This window comes from Plecotus auritus, assembly GCF_963455305.1.
Source record: "Plecotus auritus genome assembly, chromosome: 12".
Classification (NCBI taxonomy): Eukaryota; Metazoa; Chordata; class Mammalia; order Chiroptera; family Vespertilionidae; genus Plecotus; species Plecotus auritus.
This window is the reverse complement of record NC_137778.1, coordinates 28,557,864-28,583,529: the sequence shown is the minus strand read 5'-3', so window position 1 is coordinate 28,583,529 and position 25,666 is coordinate 28,557,864. Positions and strand designations below refer to the sequence as shown.

General features: G+C 52.3%; 1 protein-coding gene across 1 annotated transcript in view; it reads right to left on the bottom strand.

The window, feature by feature from the left end:
- Window positions 1-345: 345 nt before the first annotated feature.
- IQGAP3 (IQ motif containing GTPase activating protein 3) overlaps window positions 346-25,666 on the bottom strand; it is a gene marked incomplete at its 5' end in the record, with an annotated part of 40,104 nt that continues 14,783 nt past the window's right edge. Inside the window, 25 exon segments of the mRNA XM_080647817.1 lie at window positions 346-1,488; window positions 2,542-2,650; window positions 3,090-3,191; window positions 3,486-3,652; window positions 4,385-4,597; window positions 5,403-5,490; window positions 6,954-7,080; window positions 7,830-7,932; window positions 8,064-8,196; window positions 8,538-8,770; window positions 9,142-9,226; window positions 11,581-11,721; window positions 12,598-12,822; window positions 13,175-13,338; window positions 13,632-13,784; window positions 14,571-14,779; window positions 17,866-17,935; window positions 18,036-18,107; window positions 18,248-18,331; window positions 21,585-21,755; window positions 21,849-21,988; window positions 22,081-22,248; window positions 23,071-23,161; window positions 24,402-24,565; window positions 24,666-24,787. Coding sequence (XP_080503943.1) covers window positions 1,375-1,488; window positions 2,542-2,650; window positions 3,090-3,191; window positions 3,486-3,652; window positions 4,385-4,597; window positions 5,403-5,490; window positions 6,954-7,080; window positions 7,830-7,932; window positions 8,064-8,196; window positions 8,538-8,770; window positions 9,142-9,226; window positions 11,581-11,721; window positions 12,598-12,822; window positions 13,175-13,338; window positions 13,632-13,784; window positions 14,571-14,779; window positions 17,866-17,935; window positions 18,036-18,107; window positions 18,248-18,331; window positions 21,585-21,755; window positions 21,849-21,988; window positions 22,081-22,248; window positions 23,071-23,161; window positions 24,402-24,565; window positions 24,666-24,787 — 3,448 coding nt within the window. The 3' untranslated portion in view covers window positions 346-1,374.

Here is a 25,666-nt window from a genome sequence, read left to right as displayed (position 1 = left end):
TGTTGTCACCCAAGGCTCTGGAAAAGAACCTGCTGGAAATGTGTGCAAAACGGGTGGGGTGGAATCCGGACTGGTTTCTCCTCTTCTTGGCTTTAGTCTTCAGAGTGGCTGATAAAAACAGAATCGCAGAATCGAAACCTAAGAATTTCTTCCTCCTCCTCTCTGTCCCCTGGGGAGGTAAGAGTGGCATAAATGCCACATCTCATTAAGCTTTTACAAGCTCAGACGGGCAGAGTGGTCCCACGTGGGAGGCAGGCAGGGGGGCTTGGGGAGGCTGTAGGAAAGATCTGTCCAAGACCATGGAGGCCTGCTCTGCAGCAAATGAAATAAGGGGTAACAACTGATGTGAGGTAATAACTGCTTTTATTAAAATGATATCAGAAGGGCAACAGGGACAGGAAGTTGGTAGATGTGGGGACAAGAGAGAGAGTGGCAGAGACAAGACTGTGGACCTATCAAAATTGCCTTAGAAGAATCAACTCTAAGGGAAAGACTGCTCTTTGTACCATATGAAGCTGAAATACTGAGGTCTGAAACATGAGTGGGAATCTTATTGCCCTTGACCTCAGGTGACTTTAAATCCAAGGTATAAAAGATTGGCATAAATATTAGTTTGAATAAGGGAAATGAGAACTGTTTTTCTGAGCTCAAAAAGATGAAAGAATTAAAACCACAATCCAAAGTGTAAGCCTGGGAGAGAGGATAAATACCCTAGTGATCCATATATAAAACAGACCATAAACAAAGGAATGGGATTTGAGGTTAATGGAGGGTCATCTTGCCGATGCCACCATGGAGGATAACAGAGCCACAGCTCCACATGGGCATTACCGAGTACTGTCCACTCCCTCCTGGGTGGGAGGGTGGGGCTGGAGGGTGTGAGGCGTCATAGCAGCAGACTGGCCTGGGCTTCAGCAGGGCAGGAACACCACTGCTGGTGAAGCAGTAGGGAGAGGGAGCCCAGCCCTGGCCTTAGGGACTGCAGAGAAGGGAGAGGAAATAAGGATGCAAGTGCAGTGCATGTAATATTGGAGTGACCACGGGAGGGCAGCAGCACACACAGTGCAGTTGTCTTCCCTGGCCAAAGGGCAGGGTTCTATCCCATCTAGGTTCACGCCCTACCATCTAGAAAACTATAGGGTTCTGGAACTTAAAAGTCGCATAGCCAGACTCTGGGGCAAGGCTGACTTTAGCCAATTAGAGACCCTGCTTGTGGCCAGGTAGACAAATTCCTTCCAGCCAGGGAAGGGGTGCAGGCTCCTTGAACCTTGTCCAGTCCTGAGCTCTGGGTGTCTGCAGGGAAGCCGAGTAGTGAGTTAGTGTTAAAAAAAGCATCCAGTGAAATAAGGGCTTGGGTAGCACCCACTGCCTCTGTCACTTCTGCAAGAATTTCTTGTTGAGGAGGAAGATGAGGAGGTTGACATTGACCTTGGCCTTGCTGAAGAGCTTCATGACAGCCACACCCTCGTACTGGAGCTGCAGGAGGTCCTAGGAGAAAGGGAAGGGGCAGGGAGGAGAGTTTAAGGGTCCTTTACTGTGGCCCTGCCAGTCTATGAAACATCTTGGAGCCTTACATAGTCATCCTGTGGCACTGGCCACTTCAATGGGGCACTGCACCTCACTTCACAGATGAGGAAACCAAGGCCAGTGACCTGACCAAATGTCAATTCAAGCAGAGTCGGGGCCTGAAACCAGTTTTCTCATTAAAAAGGCAAAACAGCCCAGCCAGTGTGGCTCTATGGTTGGGCGTTGACCTATGAACCAGGAGGTCGCGGTTCGATTCCTGGTCAGGACACATGCCCAGGTTGCGGGCTTGATCCCCAGGAAGGGATGTGCAGGAGGAAGCTGATCAGTGGTTATCTCTCATCACTGATGTTTCTATCTCTCACTCCCTCTCCCTCCCTCTCTGAGATCAATAAAAATAAAACAAAAGCCAAAACAGCAGAGCAAAACGATTTTTTTTGTTTTGTTAGTCCTCACCCAAGGATATTTTTCCATTGACTTCTAGAGAGAGTGGAAGGGAGGGAGACAGAGAAACATCTATGTGAGAGACACATCCATTGGTTGCCTCCCACACGCATTCCAACTGATGCCGGGGATCGAGCCTGCGACCCTTCAGTTAGCAGGCTGGCACTCTAACCACTGACCAAAACTGGCCAGGGCAACAAAAACATTTGGATTTAAAACCATTGCTTTCCTGAAAGGCCTCTGATTTAGGCCGGCTTCTTAACCTTTTATCCTCAGAGCCTGTAAAACAGGCATAATGCTTCAGAGCTGTGGAGAGGATTAAACAAGATAACATGTCAAGTCCCCGACTTGCAATAGGGCTTCAAGTATTAATCCTACTTCTGACGTTGCCAGCCCAGTCATTCTCCTGATGCTTGGCAAGGGGTCTGCAAAGACCCTCACCCTTTCCTTCAGGAACCGATGAGGCTGATTGGGTGGGGAACAGAGCGGATGTCATCTGGGGTCGGCCCACGTCACTAGGCTCGCACCTAAAGCCTGGAAGGTGTCTTGAGGCTCATGAGAGTGTCCCCTCACCTGATAGTGAAGCTGGAATCGCTCCATGTCCACACCCAGGAACTTGGCATTCACTTCGAACTTTCCCGCCTCATCTCCAGGACTGATGTCAAAGATCACATTTCTGAAGCTATCAGGAACAGGATTCAATATGGGGACTGTTGCCTCTTTCCAGGGTCACAGTCCCACTCTCCCACCCACAGCTCCTCATCCCGAGCAGTGCCGTGCCACCCGGAGCCCAGCACTCCCCTCCGTCATCCCACGGCCCAGCTCTGTCTTGTCCCAATTTTACTTCTGATCACCATCCCGCATCTATCTGCCCGGCCCCACTCAGACGTTCTCTCCTCTGGGAATCTTTCCCAGGGTCCTCTGCCGTGGGGTGTCTAGAACTGTGCCAGACTACGCCCACTGCCTTTAACTTTCTGTGTGGAGATGTCCGACCTCCCCACCATTCTAACAGCTCCTTCAAGGCGAGGACCATGCTTCTTCTCCCCTCCTACCTGGAGCCCAGCCCAGGGCTCCACCCCCAGATAATGGGACAGGACCTTCTGCCCTCCGAAGAAACATACTGAGAGGTGGGAAGATCTTCAATTTCCACCAAGACACCCTTCTCCAGGAGCTGGGCAGCAGTGTAATGAAGAGATAGTTGCTTCTTCCCTTTCCCAGAACTCCTGATTAAACAAAGGCCCCAGAGAATTAATCCAATAAACTCTTCAACACTAAAGACCGTGTACTTTCTGTGGCTGGTAGGAAGGAAATTAGACCCTGAGGGACACTTCTCACTGGTGGGAGACATAGGAGGGGCTGCACCTGAGCCCAAGCCTCTGCAAGGGAGACCAAAGACCTGAGTTAGGAAGAGGCCATGCTGTGCTGGAGTGAGCTGCCCCTTTCCCAACTGGTAGAGAGTGGGGCAAAGGTTGTCATGGGCAGGGTGAGAGGTTGCACATGAAGAAGGCAGCACCTACTTGGACCTGGGGCCCAGGTGGTCCAGGCAGGCCCGGATGTACTGGCTGTAGTAGTCGCCCTGCTCCTCATAGAAGCTGGTCTTAGTGTGCAGGCCTTGGAGTGTGGCCCGGAGCTTCACCAGCTCTGCCTTCCGCCGCTGCCGGTGCCTGCGCTGGTGACGGATGTCCTGGGGTTGGGGGACCAAGGGAGGGGGAGTTGGCCCTTCTTGGCAGGAGAGCCTCAAGGCCTGACCCAGGCCCAAGAACAACTCACTGGCCCTAACTGGTTTGGCTCAGTGGATAGAGCATCGGCCTGTGGACTCAAGGGTCCCAGGTTCGATTCCAGTCAAGGGCATGTACCTTGGTTGTGGGCACATAGCCAATAGGGAGTGTGCAGGAGGCAGCTGATCGATGTTTCTCTCTCATCGATGTTTCTAGCTCTCTATCCCTCTCCCTTCCTCTCTGTAAAAAATCAATAAAATATATTAAAAAAAAGAAAAAAAGAAGAAGAACTCACTGTACCTTCAGGAAGAGCAGGAAGAGGAAGATTTCAAGGCTACTTTTCCTGAGAGGGGGACAATCTCAAGGATGCCAGCCCAAACCTTCAAAGGATGTCTTTAGGACCTTCCCCACTGTCTCAAGGCTTCTTGATTTTCAGGAAAAGAGGGCTGCGCGAATACCTCCTTCCCTAATTTTAAGCCCTTTCTTTCCAATAGGAGCCTTCGGAGGCCTGGTGGCCTTCCCCTGGCTGGTGACAATTTAGGGTGGGCACTTCCCAGGGAGAGGCCTGCCCTTGAGGTGCCAATACTATGCACACATATGCATGCATACACATGCACACACACAAGCACACATGTGTGTACACACACACACACACACACACACACACACACACACAGATCCCAGGCCCAGGTCATTACCTTGGCCAGTTCGTCCACCAGCCCCTGGTAGCCATCGCTGGCACTGACCAACCCCAGGCTCTCCAGCTGGCGCAAGTTCCGCAGGGCGCGCCTCTGCTTCTCTGCCAGTGGCAGGAGGGAGTCAGCTTTCAGGGAGCGGCGGTGTCGAAGGGGCTCCGAGTTCTGTGCCTCACAGGCCTGGCGCCAGCACATCAGCCGCTTGTGAGCTGCTTCCTAGGGGGCACAGATGCTGCCTTACAGGTCTGTCTGGCCCTACCAGTCTGTCCCCAAGCCAGGGCAGGCACCAGCAACAGAAGGGCACTTCAGGGCATCATCAGGAGCGTGCCCCCAGAGCCCAGCTTCTGGGGGTGGCTTGTGAAGAACATCAGGTGTAACATCATAGACATGGAAGGCCTCATGGATCACCGAGAGGAGCAGAGGCCCAAGGAGACCCAATGGAAGTACAGCAGAAAGGATTCCAGACAGACACTGGCTGCGGCTTCCCAACACGGGCGCTGTGACGCGCCAGGGTATCTGGGGCATTTCCCTCCTGTCCTGTGTGCTGGGACGTGCCTCTACTGCCATCCCACCTTTTCTCTGGGAAGCCTCTGGCTTAGTCTTCACTCCAGCCCCTGGCTCCCCACCCACTTACCACTTTCTCCTGCCTCCAGGCCTTCAAGCGCCCACCCCCTCGGCCCAGCACCAGCCCTTTGGCGCTCGTTCAGGTCGCCTGCCCAGACTGCCTCTTGGCACCCCCCAGCATCAGCCTGGTGTCAGGGGCTGGTGTCCTGCAGAGCTCACCCTTGTTTCAGCAGGGAGTGGGGAGGAAGGTGGAGTCTGCGGACTCTGCAGCCAGAGGCTCCCCACAGCTAGGGCTGCTCTTCTCAGCCTCTGGGTCTCTGGGGTCAAGGGCAAAGGCCTTGGCCCACCAGAGTTCTCATTACTGGTGAGCAGAGGTGTCTGCTTGTGGTAGATTGTGGGTGGGGTCCCGGGGAAGGACTTGGCAGTGCTGGTGGCGTGAGGTGGAACGATACAGTACCTGTGAGCTGGACACTGACAGGGACAACATCTCCTTGAAGGAGTCCCCGGGGTGGAACTGCATGATGTCGGCCAGTAACTGCTTGGTGCTGCAGGAGGAGGGGGGTGATGGGGGAGAGGTAAGGGTCCGGATGTGGGGCTGGCTAGAGAGCTGACAGTAAGTGGACCCCGCCTAGCATCATGGCTGCCAGGGACACAAGGGAGGGAGGAGAGCGAGGGGGAGTGTGTGAGGAGAATGCAACCAGGAGGGAGACCCCTGTGATGCAGGAAGCGCTACCACCGTCGGAACATTCTGTGCTCTTCCACTTCTGTGTCCTCTGCCTGCAGGGCCCTCCCACAAAGTGTCTTCCTTTGAGTTTCTTGGCTGAAGTTCGCACTTGCTCCTCTGTGAGACCTTTCCCAACCCAGGTGTCCTTCTCCTCAGCTCTCAATGCACCAGACACCCACTTCCCTCTTGGTGGCTCTGGCTGTGTGTTCACCCCTAGCCTGATCCCGCTGCAAAGCCTTGGATGGCAAGACAGAGCTGAGCACCCAGCTCCCCGGTTTACAGGGTGAATGAATGAGGAGGGGCTGTCTTGCTGGCAGGGAGACCGAGGTGGTGACTCGGCTCCTCTTCTGCCCGAAGACCAGCCCAGCCCTTTGTGAGGCCTCTCTCACTTTTTTTTTAAAAATATATATTTTATTGATTTTTCACAGAGAGGAAGAGAGAGGGACAGAGAGTTAGAAACATCGATGAGAGAGAAACATCGATCAGCTGCCTCCTGCACACCCCCCACCAGGGATGTGCCCACAACCAAGGTACATGCCCCCGACCGGAATCGAACCCGGGACCCTTCAGTCCGCAGGCCGACGCTCTATCCACTGAGCCAAACCGGTTTCGGCTCTCACTTTTTAAAAAAAAAAATATGTCTTTATTGATTTTAGAGAGAGAGGGAGAGAGAGATAGAAATACCAATTGGCTGCTTCCTGCACCCTCACTACTGGGGATCAAACCTGAAACCTGGGCATGTGCCCTGACCAGGAATCGAACCGGTGACCTATTGGTTCATGGGTCAATGCTTAACCACTGAGTCACACTGGCAGGGCCTCCCTCACTTTTGCAGAACTGGGGGAACCAAGCTCCAGGCCCATGTGCTGACCATCACTTGGCAACAACAGGAATTAGAACACGAGCTCCACAACCAACTGGCCATGGGGCTCTGGGCCAATCACTTAACCTCGAGTTTCTTTCCGCAACTGGAAAGCAGCCTGTTACTCGGGTTAAATGATAACATGAAAAAGCATTGGATCGACAGCACAACAACACACAAAGGTCTGCTGTTGCCAATGTCCTACACTTCCTTTGCCTTTAGCTACCACACGGAGCAGAAGCTGGGCTGCCGGAGGAAGGCAGCTGAGAGGCAGCAAGGGGAACGCGTTAGGCTCAGGGAGAACCTTCTGAAGGACAGGAGAGCCCAGGAAGGAGGTGGACTGGCCACTTCTGTGCAGGCCGTTTTACTGGCCTGAGTGGGAAAGCTCAGGTAAGCAGGGGGCCGTGGCCACGCCCACTCACCTCAGAAGAAGGCTTCGGGCACTGGTATTATCAGCGTCTGTCTCTAGCCCTTCAAACTTGTTGTTAAGTGTCAGGGACACCTCTAGCTTGCTCAGATCCACGCTCCCATCGGCAGCTACATTTTCCCCTAAGGTAGGGTGAGAAAAGGGAGAGACAAGCATAAACATCCACGTGCAGAGATAGGGTCACAGTAGACACTGCTCCATGCACCCCTCTTCCAGGAAGCTTTCCCACACTGACCCTGGCACCACCTTATGCCCTCAACCCTGAGCACCAATGGGAGGGCTGTTACCCACAGAGCTCACCCTTGTGTTACTGGAGACATGCCTCCCCAACAGTGCCAGTCTTGGGTGCCCTGAGGGCAGGGGGCTGTACCTCCCTGAGCCTAGAGCTCCTAGCTCTTTCCTATCTGTCAGCACCTCCATTCTGTCTACCCCAATCCATATGCTTTCTCCCAATCCATAACTCCTGAAATCCTGAGCAAAACATCGATTGGCTGCCTCCTGCACGCTCCCCACCAGGGATTGAGCCTGAAACCTGGGCATGTGCCTTGATTGGGAATTGAATTGGCAACCTCTCGGTGCACGGGACAACGCCCAACCGGACAGAGCTACACCGGACAGGGCTATCTCATGTGACTTAACTGGCCACTTATATGATGGTATGTGTCTCTCTACTGTCTTCCCACTCTCTCCATATCAGTCTGTGTCCACGTGTCCACCTCCCAATGAGAGGGAGAGGGAGGAAGAGTGGGTAACCAGCTTCCTGGCACACATCGCTGGCTGAACAAAAACTCAAGAGAGGGCAGGTGAGCATGCCCTGCTCACCTGCCTGTCCATCCCTCCCTGCAGGCCCCCAGCTGGCCCCAGCACGCACCGATGAGGTCAGGGACAGTGGGCAGCTCCCCAAGGTCCTCCAGGAGCTCGTGGAGGGGGTCACGGTGATCAGGAGCGATCCAGTCCTGGTGCTCCAGCAATAGCTGCAGCATGGAGGCAGGAAAGAGATGCAGGGTCTGAGCCAGGCCTTCCTGCAAGGGTCAGCCCGCCACCCATCGTGGACTTCCACAGCCCTGCCCACCTGCCCAGCACCCCCCAGGTTGCAGCCCCTCACCCTGTGGGTGTTGACCAGCTCCCCCACAGTGATGTACACCGTGGGTTTAGACACAGCCACCATGTCCGAGTACTCGTCCATCGCAAAGCGCTCTTCTGGCTCTGGCACCTGGCAGGCTCGGCAGACGAACCTCCTATCTCCACAGGGAGAGCGTGTGAGAGTGGGGCGGGTCAGCACCTCCTCATGCCTCTGGCCCTCTCCAGTGACTGGTCAAGCCAGCTCTGACTCTCCAGTCTCAGCTCCCACCCTCTGTCCTGCCTCCCTCTCTCCCAGTTCCCCCCAAACCACTTCCTTCAACAGTCCTCTTTCCCTCCACTAGGGTGTCCTTCCAACAATCTCCCCTCCAGCCCACTAAGTATTCTCTTCACCTCATGCCTCTCTTTCTCGTGGATTCCAGAGAGGGGAAGTGGGACATGAAAGATCAGAAGAGGAGAAAAAGGGGACAGAGAGGAACAGGGTGCCAGGACCCTAGACCTGAACTTGAAGTGCGTCTCCTCCAGATAGTCGTTCAAGACTTGCAGATGCCGGCTCTCCCCCGAGAAGGTCTTGCCAGCTGCGGCATGCTGCAGGAGCTGAGCCACAGCCCCCAGGGTGTGGCGCTGGGGGGCGGCCAGGGCACCGCCTGCTGCCATGGCCACAATGTCAAAGGCGTCGGGGGCCACTACCGCTGGGTTCAGGAATCGGTAGTACAGCAGGTTCCCTACCACCTGAGGGCAGAGGAGACATCTCACAGCACTCCGGGCTCTGCCTTGGCAGCCCAGCCCCACCTGCCCAGCTCACTTGGCTAGAAAGACCCACCAAGACCTAGAGCAGGCCAGCAACTTGCTCAAGGTCACACAGCAAACTTGAGGAAGAGGTAGGACTAGAACCCAGATCTCCCGACAAGTCTAGGGTTGTCAGTTCATGTCCCAATTGCCTTTCCATCTTCCACCTGAAGCCCTGCTGGTAAGCCAGGGTCCATTTTACTTCTTACATTTTTACAGGACAGGATTTTTTGTCCTCTTGTCTCAATCTAGGGGTTCACAGGCACCACTGGGGCAAAGGACAGCCCAGGCAGTTGGGGAGGAGAGACACTTGCCTTATAGATTTCGTTTTCCATGGCATCAGGGAACTTCTCTGCCAGAGTCGTCTTCAGGACCTTGGCCACATATCGCATCCCATAGCTGGGGACAAAACAATTGGTGTGCTACGTTCCTGCCCATTTCTACCGGAGTTCAGAGCTCAGCAGGTCAGGAGTGCCTGCCTGCCTCTCTCCCCACAGGCTCAGCCACACCAGAGTTAAGCATCAGCACTGACCCTCCACAGCCAGCTCCCTGATGCCCTTCTCCAAACTTCTCTGGATCTTGTCCCTCCCTCATGCCCTTGTGTCAGTAACCCAAGACCAGGGCCCTCATCCACTAGGCTCTCACAGTTTCCCACCTGGCCTGAGAGTCTCCTTTGGCCCCTGTAGTCTTCCCCTGGAGACACTACAGTATCTACCCCGCCACCCCCCACAGAGGCACCTCCTTTAGCCTGTGCCTTGGGTGCCTGATCCGCACAGCCAGAACCCTGTCCCAGGACAGCCAGGGAGGCTCTGAGGTGGCCAATCTTGCCGGCTCTCACAGAGCACCGTGACGGGCCTGGCCTGGGCGAGACAGGCCCAAGGACAACAATGAACTGGAGTAGGAGTTCCGGTCCTGACTCTACCACTAACCAGAGATATCAGCTTACGCTTTTTTCTTCCCCTTTGGAAGTTGTTCCCTGGTCTGGAATATGGGAATAATTCTTCTTCTTCTTTTTTTTTTTTAATTTACTGATTTAATTTTCTTTAAAAATTTTTTTATCCTCACCTGAGAATATGTTTATTGACTTGAGAGAGAGAAGAAGAGGAAAGAAGAAGGAAGAGAGAGAGAAAAAGAGAGAGAGAAAGAAACATCAATTGTTTGCCTCCCATACCTGCCCCGACTGGGGATCAAACCTAAAACCTACTTATGTGCCCTGATCAGGAATCAAACCTGAAACCTTTTGGTGTATGGGACAAGGCTCTAACCAACGAAGCCACCCAGCCAGAACTATTTACTGATTTTAGAGAGAGAGGAAGGGAGGGAGAGGGAGAGGGAGAGGGAGAGGGAGAGGGAGAGGGAGAGGGAGAGGGAGAGGGAGAGGGAGAGGGAGAGAGAGAGAGAAACATTGATTTGTTGTTCCACTTACGCATTCATTGGTTGTTGTTTTTTTTAAATATATTTTATTGATTTTTTACAGAGAGGAAGGGAGAGGGATAGAGAGCTAGAAACATCGATGAGAGAGAAACATTGATCAGCTGCCTCCTGCACACCCCCCCTGGGGATATGCCCGCAGCCAAGGTACGTGCCCTTGACTGGAATCGAACCTGGACCTTTCAGTCCGCAGGCCGACGTTCTATCCACTGAGCCAAACCGGTTAGGGCTCATTGGTTGATTTTTGTATGTTCTCTGACTGGGGATCAAACCCACAACCTTGGCCTATTGGGATGATGCTGTAACCAACTGAGCTACCCAGCCAGGGTGGGATGATTATTCTTGCCCTACTTCATAGGGTTTTTGTGAGGATCAAGTGAGATGATGTCTGTGAAAGTAATGGTGGAGTGCTATTCAACATGGCAGACTTCATTTTTTTAAATTATTATTATTCTTATCATGGATGGACCACCTACAAATTTCTTTAAATTTGTTTAAGAGCTATTTCTATCTCCTAGGGTACCAGAGACAGAAGTTTACAGTTCATCGTGTGCTTTCCTTTATTAGCTCTAGCACAATCCTTTCTGAATCCTAACTGTAAACTCTTAATCCAGCTTCCAGGTTTGGGGAGCAGTTTTAAACTCTGTGGGTTCCCTCACCTGCATCCCCACTTTGCCTCTTGCAGCTCTTTTTTTTTTTAATGTTTTATTTATTTATTTTTAATTGTTTGAAGTATTACAAATAGTAGTACATATGTCTCCTTTTTTTTCCCCCCACTGACCTCTCCCCCGGCCTCCCCAACCCCCCAGTACATGCCTTTACCTCTCCCCCGCCCCCCGCCCCAGTGTCTCTTGCAGCTCTGAGCACCAGGAAGACTGGCTGGCTGAATGATGACCTAGATGAGGCTCACCTTGTCAACGTTTCCAATCATTTGCTTTTCACAAAACCCTTACTGGCAAATTTTAAGAAAGGAGAGAACTATAAAGTGCTTACTCATTTGAAGTATCTCTTATTTCTGACTTTGTGGACTGGAGAGTCCTACCCTCCCCCCCCACCCCCATTTGCTCTCAGACAATAATATGACCCCATAATCACTTGATGTTTCCTCTCTGGCTCCAGTGAAGTCCTGACAGGCCACATGCAGACCTGCATCTGTATTTCAGCTCAGTCTCTAGCAGGGTATCTGTGCACTCTCTCCATGCACCTCCTAGAAGCCCTAGGGTACCCCCAGCCACATCCCTTTGTTCTGCCCCACCCCTTCAGGACTGCTCTGCTCTTCCCATCACGGCCTGGCCTGGGTGGGGCGGGGCTGTTGCACATACGGAATTTGGTCCACAGATGAGATGATGGCTACAAGGAATTTGTCAGTCACGGCGAGGAGGCTGCGAAGGGAGATGTCCAGTCGTCTCTGGACCTCAGGGTGGCTCAAGGCCTGCTCTGGGGTGACATTGTAGGGAAGGTGGCTGTGGACAGAGAGACAAGGTATCAGCCAGAGTCCCCCTCCCATGGCCTCCCCTCCTAAGGTCTTCTCCCTTAAACTCTTCATCTAACAACAGGATTGCATGCACACACATGCTAAGGGCCGCCCAGCATGCTTAAGGGGATCAGAGCAAAATTAGGAAAAAGGACTCAGAAGGGACTGGATCCATGTGAGTGGAAAGTAAAGAAAGAGCTGGAATAGCCTCGGGGAGGTGGAAAAGTGCAGAAGAGAACGGAGAACTGGAGCCTGCGGAAAGTCTCCCGAGGGGAACTGAGGACACCAGGGCTGCGGGCACTTAGGCTTTGGCAGTCAGAGCAACAGGGAAAGCTGGGCCAGGCCTGGCAGTGCCCCCACCCACACGCCTGTGTGCCACCGCGAGAAGCCACCAGCACTGCCTGCCCTCCTCAGTGGCTCCACCTCCTAGTACCTATGCACTGAGTAATGCCTCCCATCTGTAAGGCCAAACTATTTCTCCACTATCTCATTTGCCTATTCATCATAAATCTGAATATTCATCTATACCCCTATCAATAAGGAGGCCATATCCCAACTCCTAACAAATCTGACATATCATTTACCAGCACTCACACAGCAATTAAACAAATTTGCATACTCATCTGTGCTGCTCTTTCTATGTTAAGCACACCAGGTCCAGTGTCATTTACATCAGTCCCGTCTTAATTACCAGAGGAGGTCTGAAAGGCTACCTTATTTCAACCTATAGGGCTGGTGACGTATTTGCATAATCAGCACGCTCATTTACATGCCACCTTCAAAGTACACCCAAGCTTCCCCAGTGGGGCCCAAGACAGGTCTGATCAAAGAGAGCTCTCCCTCTGTCCTCTGCCCATCTGCTCACCTGCGCTGTCCTGTCTGGGCCTCGGTCTGGTTGATCCAGCTCTTGTAGATGTGAACAGGGTCTGTGTGGATGCTTAGCATCTTGTCCTCCAACACGTCCTGGATTACCTTGCTCAGGATCTCCCTTAGGGCACTCTGTCCACGCTCATTACGGTAGAATCTCACCACCAGCCTCACCACAGTTGGGTTGCCTGTCACCATGTCCTGGGGTTTTTCTACCTTTGACCTATGGTAGGAAGTTCAAGAGGTCATTGAAGCTGGCCTCCTGCCCCTGTGTAGGACAAACAGTTGCTTTTCCTTTTTGAGATTTTGGCTCTTTGAAGCCTGCTCTGGTGTCCCTCCTCCTAAAAATGACCTGTTATCTCTAGCTCATCTTTTGTGCGAAGATGTCAGCCCATGTCCTCCCACTGTGCTGTCCTAGGAGATGTCTGACAGTCACTCCACAGGAGGCAGAGAAAAGAGGTCTTCTGATTCCATTTCTAGCCTCAATCCTCAACAAATTGCTACCTTGTGAAGGAACCAACAATGGCATCTCTTAACCTGTGCTCTTTCCATTCCTTTGCATCTAGAAAACCTACTTGATTTCCTCCTGGAGCGCTGTCCTGAACAGCTGGAGCAGGAGATAGGCCTCGCGGCGGTTGGAGGCATAGTTGTACAGACTGAAAATAACTGACTCCATGAACTTGGTGGTTTTATTCTGTGGCATCTGAAAGATCAGCTTGGCCAGGTAGATGGGCTGAGTCTGCAAGCAATGGGGGAGATGGGAATGACTGCTCATGCACCTTGAGGACCAGTGATCAGAGAAAGGACGGTTTTCCTGATGAGAACTTGGAATGGAGAAAGCACTGTCACATTTTCTCAGGGGTATTAGAAACATTTCAGACAAATGGGAGGGAACAGTCTCTTTCTCAGGGGGTAAGGCATTAGGACTATGGGAAAGGACACCTCACATGGAGGCAAAAGCACCTGCAGGCCTCAAGGTCCCAGACCCTCAGGAGATGGTGGAGACATCTCCTTCCAAAGTCCTCTGCTCACCTGGAGCAGGTAAAAGAGGTGCTGGTAAGCTTCTAGTTTCTGCCGTTTCTCTTTACTCAGCGCCTTTAATCCCTTCTGCTTGTCCAGAACCATCATATCCGACAGCTGTTCCTTATTCTTCTTGGTCAGCTTCTTGCAGTGGAAGACCACCTCCTGCAGGGGGGTTGGGGGGGGAGGGAGGGTGTGGGGAGAGCGGATGATACAACCAGCCCAGGCCAGCCCGGAGCACAGAACATATGGTCTAGAATCAGCGGCTGGAAGAACCAGGGCTTTCTGCTGTTCAAGGTATTCAAGGTATGAGCCAAGGGAGCTAAGCAGTTCTAGGGTGAGGAAGGGCCCCTCCTTCTGCCCCAAAACGCCACTTGGCACCCCTGCTCTCACAGGGTGAGTCCTCAGAGAGGACTGGGTTGCCAGGCTGAGGCATCATGTCTATTGGTTTTGCTGTTAGTTCTTCTTCTTCTTTTTTGAATTTATTTGAACCAAAACTGACAATTACCAGGAAGCAAGATCTAAAATGCTCCCCTGTTAGTTCTTATTGGATTGTTGTACAAATTTAAGTGGAGATATTATTTCTATCCCATCCTTGCATAATCATATGGTAATTTACAGTTTAAGGAGCTATCTATCTCTACATTTGGCCCGGTGAGGTGGGGCCTCTCATTATTTCCACTTTACTAACGAGGAAACAGACTCAGAGGTTAAATCACCAGCCCACAGTGCCATCACTAAGAATCAGCAGAGCCAGGCATTCCAATTGTATGTCCAATGCTCTTTCTACTATATCAGATGTGTCCAACAAATTACTAGGGCAGAGGAACCCTGGACCAGGGACCTGAGCAAGGTGATGAAATCCAGACATTTAAAAATAGTGGATTAGCAACCACAGAACGTCACTATCACTGCTCCAGAAGCAGCCAGATTTGGGGGCAGGCCCCTCACCTGCAGGGTGATCCGGTTCTTCACCAGCAGGCCGATCTTGATGTCCATGAGGTTGAGGTCCTGCTCTAGCTGCTGGTTGGACCGGATCGTCCTGACCACCTCTTCCTGGAGCTTTAGCAGCTCTGCCTCAGCCAAGAAGTCCTGCTGGCTTTGATTCAAGAGGTGGACAAATCTGCGCACCACGCTGAGAGGGGGGTGGGGCGTGTGGACTGGCAGGAAGGAAAGAGGCATCAGGATCAGAATGCGCTCACCAGAGGCTTCCCCGCCCACTGCCTACCCTAGTCATGCTACCCTCAGTCCCCCTTCTGGTTACGGCCAGCAGGCCCCCAGACCCCATCTGGTTCTGCTTGTAGCTGGAGGACAATGGGCAGCCTCCCAATCGGTCCTGTCCCTGACCACCTCGTTAGCCAGGTATGATGAGGACGAGCTGTCCTTCCCATGCCGGTGGACTCAGCCCCGACCTGGGCCTATCCTAGTGATCTACACACCAAAGTCAGAGCCCCAGCTCCCTCGGATGATACCCCTGGGCCCACCTATTCCGATTTACTACCCACTTCTGCTGAGCTAACTTGCTCTTATCCTTCATCCCAAGTTCATTTTCACTTATCAGCCTCCACTCAGCCTTACCTGCCCCTCACACAACCCTCCTCTGTCAGGAGAGTCTGCACAGGGAGGAGCAGGAGTAGAAGGGATGTCCGGTGGGTTTTATATTATAGGGAGGTCAGAGCTAGATGGTGCTTCTCCTGGAATCTCTTTTGGAATGGGTACTGGAGCAGAGAGAAGCCTCTGAGCTAAGCTACAGGCTATAACAACAAAACTACTACAGACAATATTCACTATGGGACAGAAACTGCCTTATATACTTAAAACAACCCTGTGGGGTCAGAATACTAAAACCAATTGATGAGCTCTCTGTGGCACAGAGAGGGTAAACAACTTGCCCTAGTTTACACAACCAGTAATAAATAGAAAAGAGTCAGACTTGGAAGATGAATAAAACTAGGTCCTGTCCAGTAAGGGAACTGGACAAGGAAACCACAATTCACGACAGTGTGGTGTGTGTCTTCAGAGGTGTGAACATGGGGACCTTCAGAAAAACGAAAACCGGCCACTCAAACCCACGTGAGGAGTGAAGAAAGGCTTCCCAGAGGAGAGCAGGCTCTCACCTGATGACTGTGAAAAGGAGGTGCGAGCAAGGGAGCGGGGCTGTTTTAGGAAGTGCCAGAGGCCCTCCCGTCTGGAGCACAGCAGAGGGTGCAGGAGGTGAGGGACACAGCCAGGGGTCAGTGAGGCGAGAGGTACAGGCAGAGGCTGGAGCAGAGAGAGCCTCGGAAGCTGCGGTTAGGACACAGATTTTATGCCCAGGTCAATGGGATTCCGGGCAGGACTGAAGTAGGAGAATGGCCAGATCACATGGACAGGTTTTTTTTTTTTTTTTTTTTTTTTTACTGATTTTTTACAGAGGAAGGGAGAGGTACAGAGAGTTAGAAACATCGATGAGAAAGAAACATCGATCAGCTGCCTCCTGCATACCCCCTACTGGGGATGTGCCCACAACCAAGGTACATGCCCTTGACTGGAATTGAACCTGGGACCCTTCAGTCTGCAGGCCGACACTCTATCCACTGAGCCAAACCGGTTAGGGCCACATGGACAGGTTTTATGGATTGATCTGGTTACTGCCTGGCGGGAGTCTTGGAGTGAAGAATGGTAACATCGAAGACAACTGATGGCATCTTGGATTCAATGAAATACAGTTCATTAACTCATTTAATCCTCCAAACAAGATAAGGCTGCCATTATTCCCATCTTATAAATGAGAAAACTGAGGCAATAAAGAAGTCAAGTCACCTGCCTAGGACCACGTGGCTGGTAGATGGCAGTGCCCAGTGAAGCTTGTGATAATGAAACTGGGAGACAGAACTGGGAAAAGAAAGTTCTTCCAGGAAAACTATAAACTAAAGAGAAGCAAATGAAGATGAAGGATGGCCAGGGCAGTGTTACCAGCGCACGGCAAGAGAAAAAATAGAAAGGGCCAGGCTGGGGAGAGGGAGGAGGAAAAGCAGCTGCTGCTGGGAAGCAGATGGGCTGAGTGTCCCTGCCAGAGGGGGCAGGCGGTGCCCCTGCAGGCAGGACAGGGTGGGATAAGGGGCGGAGGAGGTGAAAGAGATGACTCTTGAACAGTCTATTCAACTGGGAGCCCAGGCGTGTGACCTCAGGCCCAGAAAGGAAAGGGGCCAACTTTTTCGTGTACCCAAGGGCCAGTGGAGAACCTGGAGATGGTTCGCAACAAGGAGGAGGATCTCCAAGGCTGGGCTTCTGGACTTTGGACAGGAGCCGAGAGCAGCCTAGAAGGACTTCTTTAAGGCTTTAAGCGCACACCCACCACTGGGAACTGGGGCAGCGCCTTCATGCTCCCCGGCACTGCAGAAAGGACTCCATGAGCTGCACCTGTTTCCCACGGCGGTGGGCAGGTCAGAGGGTCATAGGCAGGGAGAGGGCAAAGTGGGAGAAGGCTGGACCTCTAGGGAGAGGAGGAAGGTCCTTTTCTTTTCGTGTGGCTTTGGTGGTAGCAACAGGAAGATAACGAGAGCCTGGTATGTAATGCACCTGATCAGAGGAGCTGTCCCCGTGAGCAGGCTTTCTGTTACTGGGGTGGGCAGGGTGGCTTTTGTCACCACATCCATTCGACATTCCTGCACAGACAACCTGTACCTCCCCCTTACCTGCTGTGTAGCCCCAGGAGGAATATCTAGACCTGCCTGACTCTGGGGGATCCCTATCTCTCCCATCAAACCGGGGGATCCCCAAAGGCAGGGGCATCTGCTCACTGTTCTGCCACTCCAGGTCCTAAGGCAGCCGTGGGCAAACTACGGCCCGCGGGCCGGATCCGGCCCGTTCGGCTGTTCTATCCGGCCCGCGGAGCCGAAAGAGCGGAGGGTTCTCTTGCTCTCCCCTCCGCTCCTTTACTTTGAATTTATATTAGTTCACACAAACACTCCATCCATGCTTTTGTTCCGGCCCTCCGGTCCAGTTTAAGAACCCATTGTGGCCCTCGAGTCAAAAAGTTTGACCACCCCTGTAAGGCATGCTCAAGGTTTGGGACAGCAGCAGCCAATGAGAGGAAAGGGCTCAAGAGGGCCAGATAACTTCGCCAGGGCCCCACTTTGCAAGTTGTGGGGTGGGGTGACATTCTCCCTGGAAACCATCAGACTCGCAGAGCGGAGACACCCAGACACAGAAGAGGGAAACCAGGCAGTTTCCTCACAAGGCAGAGCATGGCCAGGCAGCTCACCTAACATCCTGTAGTCATCCCGAGCTTTCCTAGCTCGGAAAAATGCCTGGATCTTTACAACAGCATTAACCTGCGTGAACACAGACAGAAAAAGGATCACCGACTGCCCTCGCCCTGGTTTCCTGGGTAAAGGTTGGGAATAGGGACAGGGTGAGGAGGACGACACTCACATTCTTCTGGAAGTAGCCCAGGCGCCTCCGGTATTGCCTCCGAGCTGCCCACATCCGGGCCCAAGCCTGAATCTGGGGAAAGAGACACACTGCCCTCAGGCCCAGGACAATTCAGCCATCTCCCAAGATCACAAGTCGGTGAGAGGACTGAAAAACTGTTCTCAGGGGATCTTTCCAGAGAGACAGGGACCTGCCCGAATCATGCCAGCTACCTTGATGACGGCATCGACGTTTGCTTTTAAATACTGCAACCGTTCCAAGTACATCTTCTTCTGTCTGTAACCCCGCCAGTGAGCCTGCACATTAGGAGAGAAAAAGAATTAACCCTGGCTGGTCCCTGTTGGCCTGAGAGGCTTGTAGAAAAGCTTGTCCTGGGCTCTCCAGGGAACGTGGAGGGAGAGGGGGAAACTGGCCCTGTTCCCCAAGAGTTTCAAATTTCATCGGGGAGGCCAAATACTGGCACAAAGCCAACCATGCCCTCTGCCACATTCCCTGGTACCAGCTCGCATTATACAATCAAACACACATACCCGTGCTCACCAACACCTCCTCACAGAAACTTAACTAAGATTCAAGCTTAAAAGAAATTAATAAAGCATACACCTACTCACCAACTTAAGCAAACCATGCACCACATCCTCCCCAAATACACTCATCCACGCACTGAGTCCACCCACAGACATCACACTCCCCATCATCCCTCACATGCACAGTCTGGGAGGCACACGGTGGCATGGGTGTGAAGTGTGCACAGGCACAGAGCTGCGTGCCCTCCATCTCTACCAGTGGGTACAGGTCACTAAAATTCTCAACTCACACTTCTCTTTACAACTATACCATACAGCTCTGAGTAAATCTTCCCTCCAAGGTCCCCAGTAATTCATCTGTCAGTCTAATGGCCTCTCCCCATGACTGGTCTGCTACAAAGGGTTCAAGTGACCTCCCTCCTCCATAAATCACACCCCCTTTGGTCTCTAAGACACAAATCTCAAGGCTCCCTTCTGTTTTGGTCTCCTTCCCAGGGGCCTCTTCCCTTTCACCCCAAGCTTGTGTGACATTAATTTTCCTAAAGAACCACTTGGACTATGTCTCTCTCAGCCCCGAAGCCCCCAGTTCTCATCCATCTGACCACACACTCCCATCTGAATTCTTCATTGGTCCCTACCTTCTTAAGGATTCTAGTCACACCAGATACTTTACTTTCTTCTAATCATGCTTTATGATTTTCTGCCCCTGAATCTTTGCTGATGCTCCCCCTCACCACCCCACCACCCCACCACCCCAGCCTTTTCTCTACCCTCTGAAATTCTTCCTCCTTTAGGGCCCACGTCAAATTTCTCCCAGGTGCTCCATCCCTGGAGTACACTCTACCACTGATAATGTCATAGTCTGGTGGGTTATGAGCATCCCCTTTCAGCCAATGTCCTCCCAGCCCTTCTCAAAGACAACTCTCCTGGCCAAGCCTTCCCTAGCCTAAGGATTTGCACTGCCCCTCTGTTGGGACAGGATGTAAGAGCCAGCTTGGCTGGAGTGACACCAGCTGCTGTCCCTCCTGGAGCCTAGAGGCCAGGAGACCCCATTTTCATGTCTTTCCTCATCACTCCTTCCTCTCCTACCCCAGGTACTGCCTGGCATACCCTCTGGACAGCTGCCGAGTAAAAGGCACAGGTGGCTCCTCCTTAACCAGGGGCCTCGCAACCTGGATTGTTGGAATTTAGGACTCGGACTGGGGTCCTGACCAAGGCCAGAGCTTTCAGGAGAGATTACAGTCTCACACCCAAGCAGGCTCATTTCTGAATCTCTTTTCTCCATGGCTGGAAGGCAGGGGGCCCAAGGCTCTGTGCCACCTCCCTCTCTGTCTCCCAGGACTTGGCCAGACTCCGACAGCACCAGTACTGGTAGCAAATGACTCTATCCTCCTCTCACTGTCGGTGTGGCTTTTGGCTCCTTGGAGAGTTGGTGTGAAATTCCAGTCCAGGCTCATAGGAGGAATCCCTATGATTCAGACCACTAAATGTTGATGACTAAGGTTCTGTATTAAGTTCTGGGACTGATGCCCTGAAATATAGCAGCTCATAATGGCTACCACCGATGGAGCGCCTGCTGAACGGTGTGCTACATGTAATTTTCCTACCTAATCCTCAGATTAGGTGAGTACCATCATAATGAACGAGGAAACTGAATGCTGGAGAGGGCTGAGTTAGGGTGCTCGAGGTCACAGGACCCAGAAATAGTAGGACCAGGAGGCAAACTCCAGCCTCTGACTCCAAAGCTTGAGCTCTCAATTACCACCCACATGCCCTACATCATAATGCATAATCGAGGGCCATTTGCCAGTCTCAGCCTGTGCATCTGGGATGCTCTGAGGATGTCTTTTTGTCTCTACTATCACAACGTCTAACATCAGCTGTATTCCAGTGATCAATGAGCTGTCTCACACCCATCTCCCATGCCTGCCCAGTGCCCAGTGGCAGCCTTTGCAGATACCAGGCATTCAGAGATGTTCATTAAATAAAGTATCTTTACACTGCCAACACCTCCATGAGGCCCTCCAGGTCACATCTACCTGGGGAGGTCTTTCTTTGTTCAACTCCCATCATTCCTGGCTTGTAAAGTGCCCCAGCCTGAGGATACAGTCTCACAACCAAGCAGGCTCATTTCTGAATCTCTTTTCTCCATAGCTGGAAGGCAGGTGGCCCAAGGCTCTGTGCCACCTCTCCCTGTCTCCCAGGACTTAGGCCAGACCCCCTTATTCTTGCAAGAATAAGACTGGAAAGGACTGGCTAAAGACAAAGGGCAGAAGTTCTTTCCCTAAGAGCTATTCCACCCCTTTCTGTTTAACCACTGCCCTTTCTTCACTCCTCCTATCCTAGTAGGAAGTCCTCCTGTTGACTAAACTCTGATGTCTTACTAAATCATATTCCACTTTCCCCGTGAGGCAGCTAACAAGCAGCTCTCATACTCTCTGGATTGGGATGGTGATGACAGTGACTAGCACTTATGCCATGTTTTTGCCTATCTGCCAGGCACTATTTTAAAGCACTTTAGATATCATCTCACTGAATCCTCACAACAACCCTATAAGGTGGGTGCTACAATTTCAGGTTCTATTTTTCAGATGAAGAAACAGCGGGAGTAACCTGTCACAAGTGATAGAGCTGGGATGCAAACCCAGGTAGTCTAGGGCCCAGAATCCATGCTCTTAACCAGTATGTTCAGAAGCCAAAAGACCATCCCAAACCCACTCAGCAAAAAGGAAGTAGCAAGGGCCCGGCCGGTGTGGCTCAGTGGTTGAGTGTCGTCCTGTGAACCAGGAGGTAGAGGTTCGATTCCCGGTCAGGGCACATGCCTGGGTTGCGGGCTCAATCCCCAGTAGGGGGTGTGCAGGAGGCAGCCAATCAATGATTCTCTGTAATCATTGATGTTTTATCTCTCCCTTCCTCTCTGAAATCAATAAAGAGATATTTTAAAAAAAAAAGGAAGTCAGAGGGAACCACGAAGCTCAGATAAGTTCAGGCCCTGAAGACGGAGAAAGCCAGAACCCGGCACCTGGATCTTGATGACTGCTGGGAGCCAGGTCCTCAGAAAGTGCGAATGCTCAGCAAACTTCTGCCGAACCAGGAAGCCACGGAGGCGGGCCTGGAGCTGAATGACAAAGCCGACGTTGGCCTTCCAGAGCTGTTGGCGGTCATGGGCAGCAGTGACCTTGGTGACGGCTGACTGTGGAGGCAGAAGAGAGAGCCTGTGGGTGGGAGCTTCTCTCACAGGGGATCCCTCATCCATGGTCTCCTCCCTTGCAGGGGCCCTGCCAACCTGGATCTCCTCCCGAGTCAGGTGGGAGGTGTTGAGGCAGCAGCCAAGGGGTTGCTCCCAGGTCCCCTGAAAGGTCTGTAGGTGGAAGTAGTAGGCGGTGCCATCCTTCATGTCATGTTGAACCCAGAAGGCTGTGTCCCCTAAGCAGAAGCCAAGTAAGCAGAGAAGGGTCGGTAGAGGCAAGAGGTGGCTAAGGCAGGCTGAAAATGGGCGGTCAGGCTAGGGCCATTACCTGGGCGCCTCTTCTTTGCCATGACACCTTCCAGGACTCGCTGGTAGCCGTCAGCACAGTCAGGAACGACCCCTCGGAGGGCCACATTGGGGTTCCTCAACACCCGCTCTGTCTGGTCTGCTTTGCCTTCCTTGATGGCCTGGTTGATGGCGGCCACACCAAGAGCCACTGGCAAGGGAATCAGAAAGGAGTGATCAATTCTTCCCCAAGTCCTTCCCATGGGCCCTGTCCTGTCCACCAGTAAGGGATTCGGAGGAGGACACAAAAACACCCCATAGGATGGAGAAGACAGGGGATATCCCAGGATGGATGCAGACACAGGAAAGCAACAGTTTGCAGCTGTGCTTGAAGAAAAGACCGCAGTCAAGGAAGGCTTCCTGGAGAGGCAGCATGGGGTGGGCTGGGTAAAAGAAAGTCAGCTGGTACAGAAGGTCAAGGCCAGGATATGGGCACAGAACACCAGGACAGTTTCTTAGGAAGAAAATAAAATCCAAGAAGTGGAGGTGGTTGATGCAGCACCTGCCTTCCAGTCACTCACAGACAGATGGACAAAGGGACTCCAGAAGCTGAGAACTAACATGTTTGTGTCTATTTGCACTGATCCTGCCTACTTTTCCTCAAAACCAAGACTTCTCTACACTTAAGACTCAGCGTTCTCTAGCCAGAGCTGATGGGTACAATAGCAAATAGTACACATTTTTGGCCCCCACCTGATTTCACATGCTCACATTGTGGGGGAAAGTGCCGCATGGAAGGAGGCGTGGGGAGACAATGCACTCTCAACCCCTGAGGTTGTCCTGCCCACTGACTGCTGGGAAATCCATCCTATGGTCCAAGCAGCAACCCTTCTGTTCTGATTCCAGCCCACTTCCCCAAAGAGGTTGAAAGGGAGATGGAGGTGGCTGGGGAGGCCCTGATTATCTGGGCTCCTGCCGAGCCCACAGCTCCTTCCCTCCCCTCCACCCTGCTGCCCCTGCCCGGCCCATTTACTCCTCTGAGCTGTGTCTGTGTCCTGGTTGGCTCTGGCCACTTCCTGGCGGATCTCTTCCAGCCATAGCACAGCTCCAGGATCTCTTGTCCCCTGGAAAATTGAGAGATAGAAGAGCCCAGGTGGTCTCCCTGGTTCCCAGGTTCCGCTGCCCAGGGGAACCCAACTGGAGGCTGACATTGGGAGCCACGGAGACAGCAGGCTCCACTCCTCCTCCCGCCCTGCTTAGGGATGGCCTGTGCTCTCTGGGACTGCTGCCCTCTGAAGGTTTCTTCCTACCTGTTTTCAGGCTTGCCCAACATCATCTCAGCTTGGCCACAGCATCCCCAGAACTCTTACACTTACCTCAGTATCCACCACCCTGTCAACAGCTCACTTCCCTGCCCTTGTGCCTAAGCCATGTCCAGAGAGAGCCAACACTGGAGACTCCACCTACCTGCCTACTCCCCATTACTTTACTTCATACCTTCTTAGGCCCATCTGATCCTGACCTTGACCTTCTCCTTCCCAACCTTCTCTACTACACAAAGTAGTAGAAAGGTTATATGTGCCACATCCTTCAATTCATTTTATTTTTACCCCCATTCCAGGAGGTATGTAGGACCAGGGCATGTAGTATTTTATAGATGAACTAGAGGCCCGATGCACAAAATTCGTGCAAGGATCTTGGCCCTTGCAGCCCCGGCCGGCCCTTACAGCCCCTAGCAGCCCCGGCTTCGTCCAGAAGGTCATTCAGCTGTTTGTTCTAATTAGCATATTAGCTCTTTTTTTAAAAATATATATATTTTATTGATTTTTTACAGAGAGGAAGGGAGAGGGATAGAGAGTTAGAAACATCGATGAGAGAGAAACACTGATCAGCTGCCTCCTGCACACCCCCTACTGGGGATGTGCCCGCAACCAAGGTACATGCCCTTGACCAGAATCGAACCTGGAACCCTTCAGTCCACAGGCCGACGCTCTATCCACTGAGCCAAACCGGTTAGGGCTAGCATATTAGCTCTTTATTATATAGGATAAGTGGGGCTCAGAGACATTAGAGATTTGCTAGAGGTCACATGGTCACTAATGTCAGAGCAGGACATGTCTAACTCAGTTCTCTGGCTCCCAGGCCTGTGCTTTTCCCATGCACAAGGCCCCACTGCTCTGTGCTGGCAACCAGAGCTTCTGGTTGCCATCTTCTCCCATGGCCAGGTCACACCCTTCCTACCCCCTCCCCAGAAGGAACTGTCCATCAAGTTGGAGTTCTCCAATGATGCATACTGCCTACAATCCTAACCACAAGGGATGTCCTTCCTGCTCTGATGACCAACCCAGACAGCCCAAACCTCACCTGGGCCTTCTGCCTTTTGGCTGCCACGAGGAGGAGATGGTACCGAGGGGCGACAGGGAGGCTGACATTTTCCAGGCCAGCTGAGGGAAGCAGCAGGGCGGATAAGGTCTTCTCAGGGCTGTCCTGGTTCAGAGCCTCATTGATGAGACTGACCGCGAGGACCTCTGGGAAAGAGATCTAGGTGGGCAGAGGGCCCAGACTTATGGCTAAGAGTCAGGGCTCCCCACGGCGGGCCATCCTCCCCCAGCCCCAGGCTCCACTTACGATCGGTCTCTTCCTGGACCTGAGTGTTGACCTGGCTCACAGTGGCCTGCAAATCATTCCAGCTCAAGAAGGCCCCATTCATTCCACGCTCCTGTCGCAGCTTTACCAGAGCATCAAAGTAACTGGCAGCAGGGCGAGCAACAAGGGCATCATCAGCCAGAAATCAGGGGAAACTCCTGAATGACTTCCCTCACCTGGCCTCCAGGATATCAGTCTCTTGGTTCTCTTCTCTCTTCACCAGCTGTTCTTTCTAAGCCTCCTCTGCTGGTCCCTCCGTAACCTCTAAACACTGGAGTATCCCCAGGCTCAGCCTCGAGCCCTCCTTTCTCCCTTGGTGACCTCATCTCATCTCATGGCTTGAAGCACCAGATTCTACTAACTCCCCAAAGCACACCTCAAGCCCATGCATAAATCCCAGCTGCCTCCTTGGCATGTCCAAGTGAATGCCTGATAAGCACCTCAAATCCCACAGCTCACACCTGACCTCCTGATCCCCCTGCTCAACTTGTGTATCCCATAGTCCTTCCCATCTCAGAAATTATTCACTTCAGCCTCACAGGCCAAAAACCTGGGAGTCATATAAATCCACTCTCTCACATCCCATACCCACTACATATGCAGTTCAACTTTCAATGTATATATCAAATCTGATTCCTTTTCACCACTTCCACTGCTACTGGCCTAGGCCAAGCCTCCATCGCCTCTGCCTGGATTACTCCAACAGATGTCTAACAGGTCTCCCGGCTTCTCCCCTTCTAACCTGTTGTCCATTCTCAGCACAGCAGCCAGAGGGTCCAAATCACCTCCCTCCTCGCTCAAAACCCTCTCTGGCTTCCTTCCTCACTGAAGTAAAAGCCACAGCTAGCTGTCTGGCCTCTGCTGCTTTTTATTTGTTATTTTCATTTATTTATTTTTAATGTATTTTTATTGATTTCAGAGAGGAAGGGAGAGGGAGAGAGAGATAGAAACATCAGTGATGAGAGATGCTCATTGATCGGCTG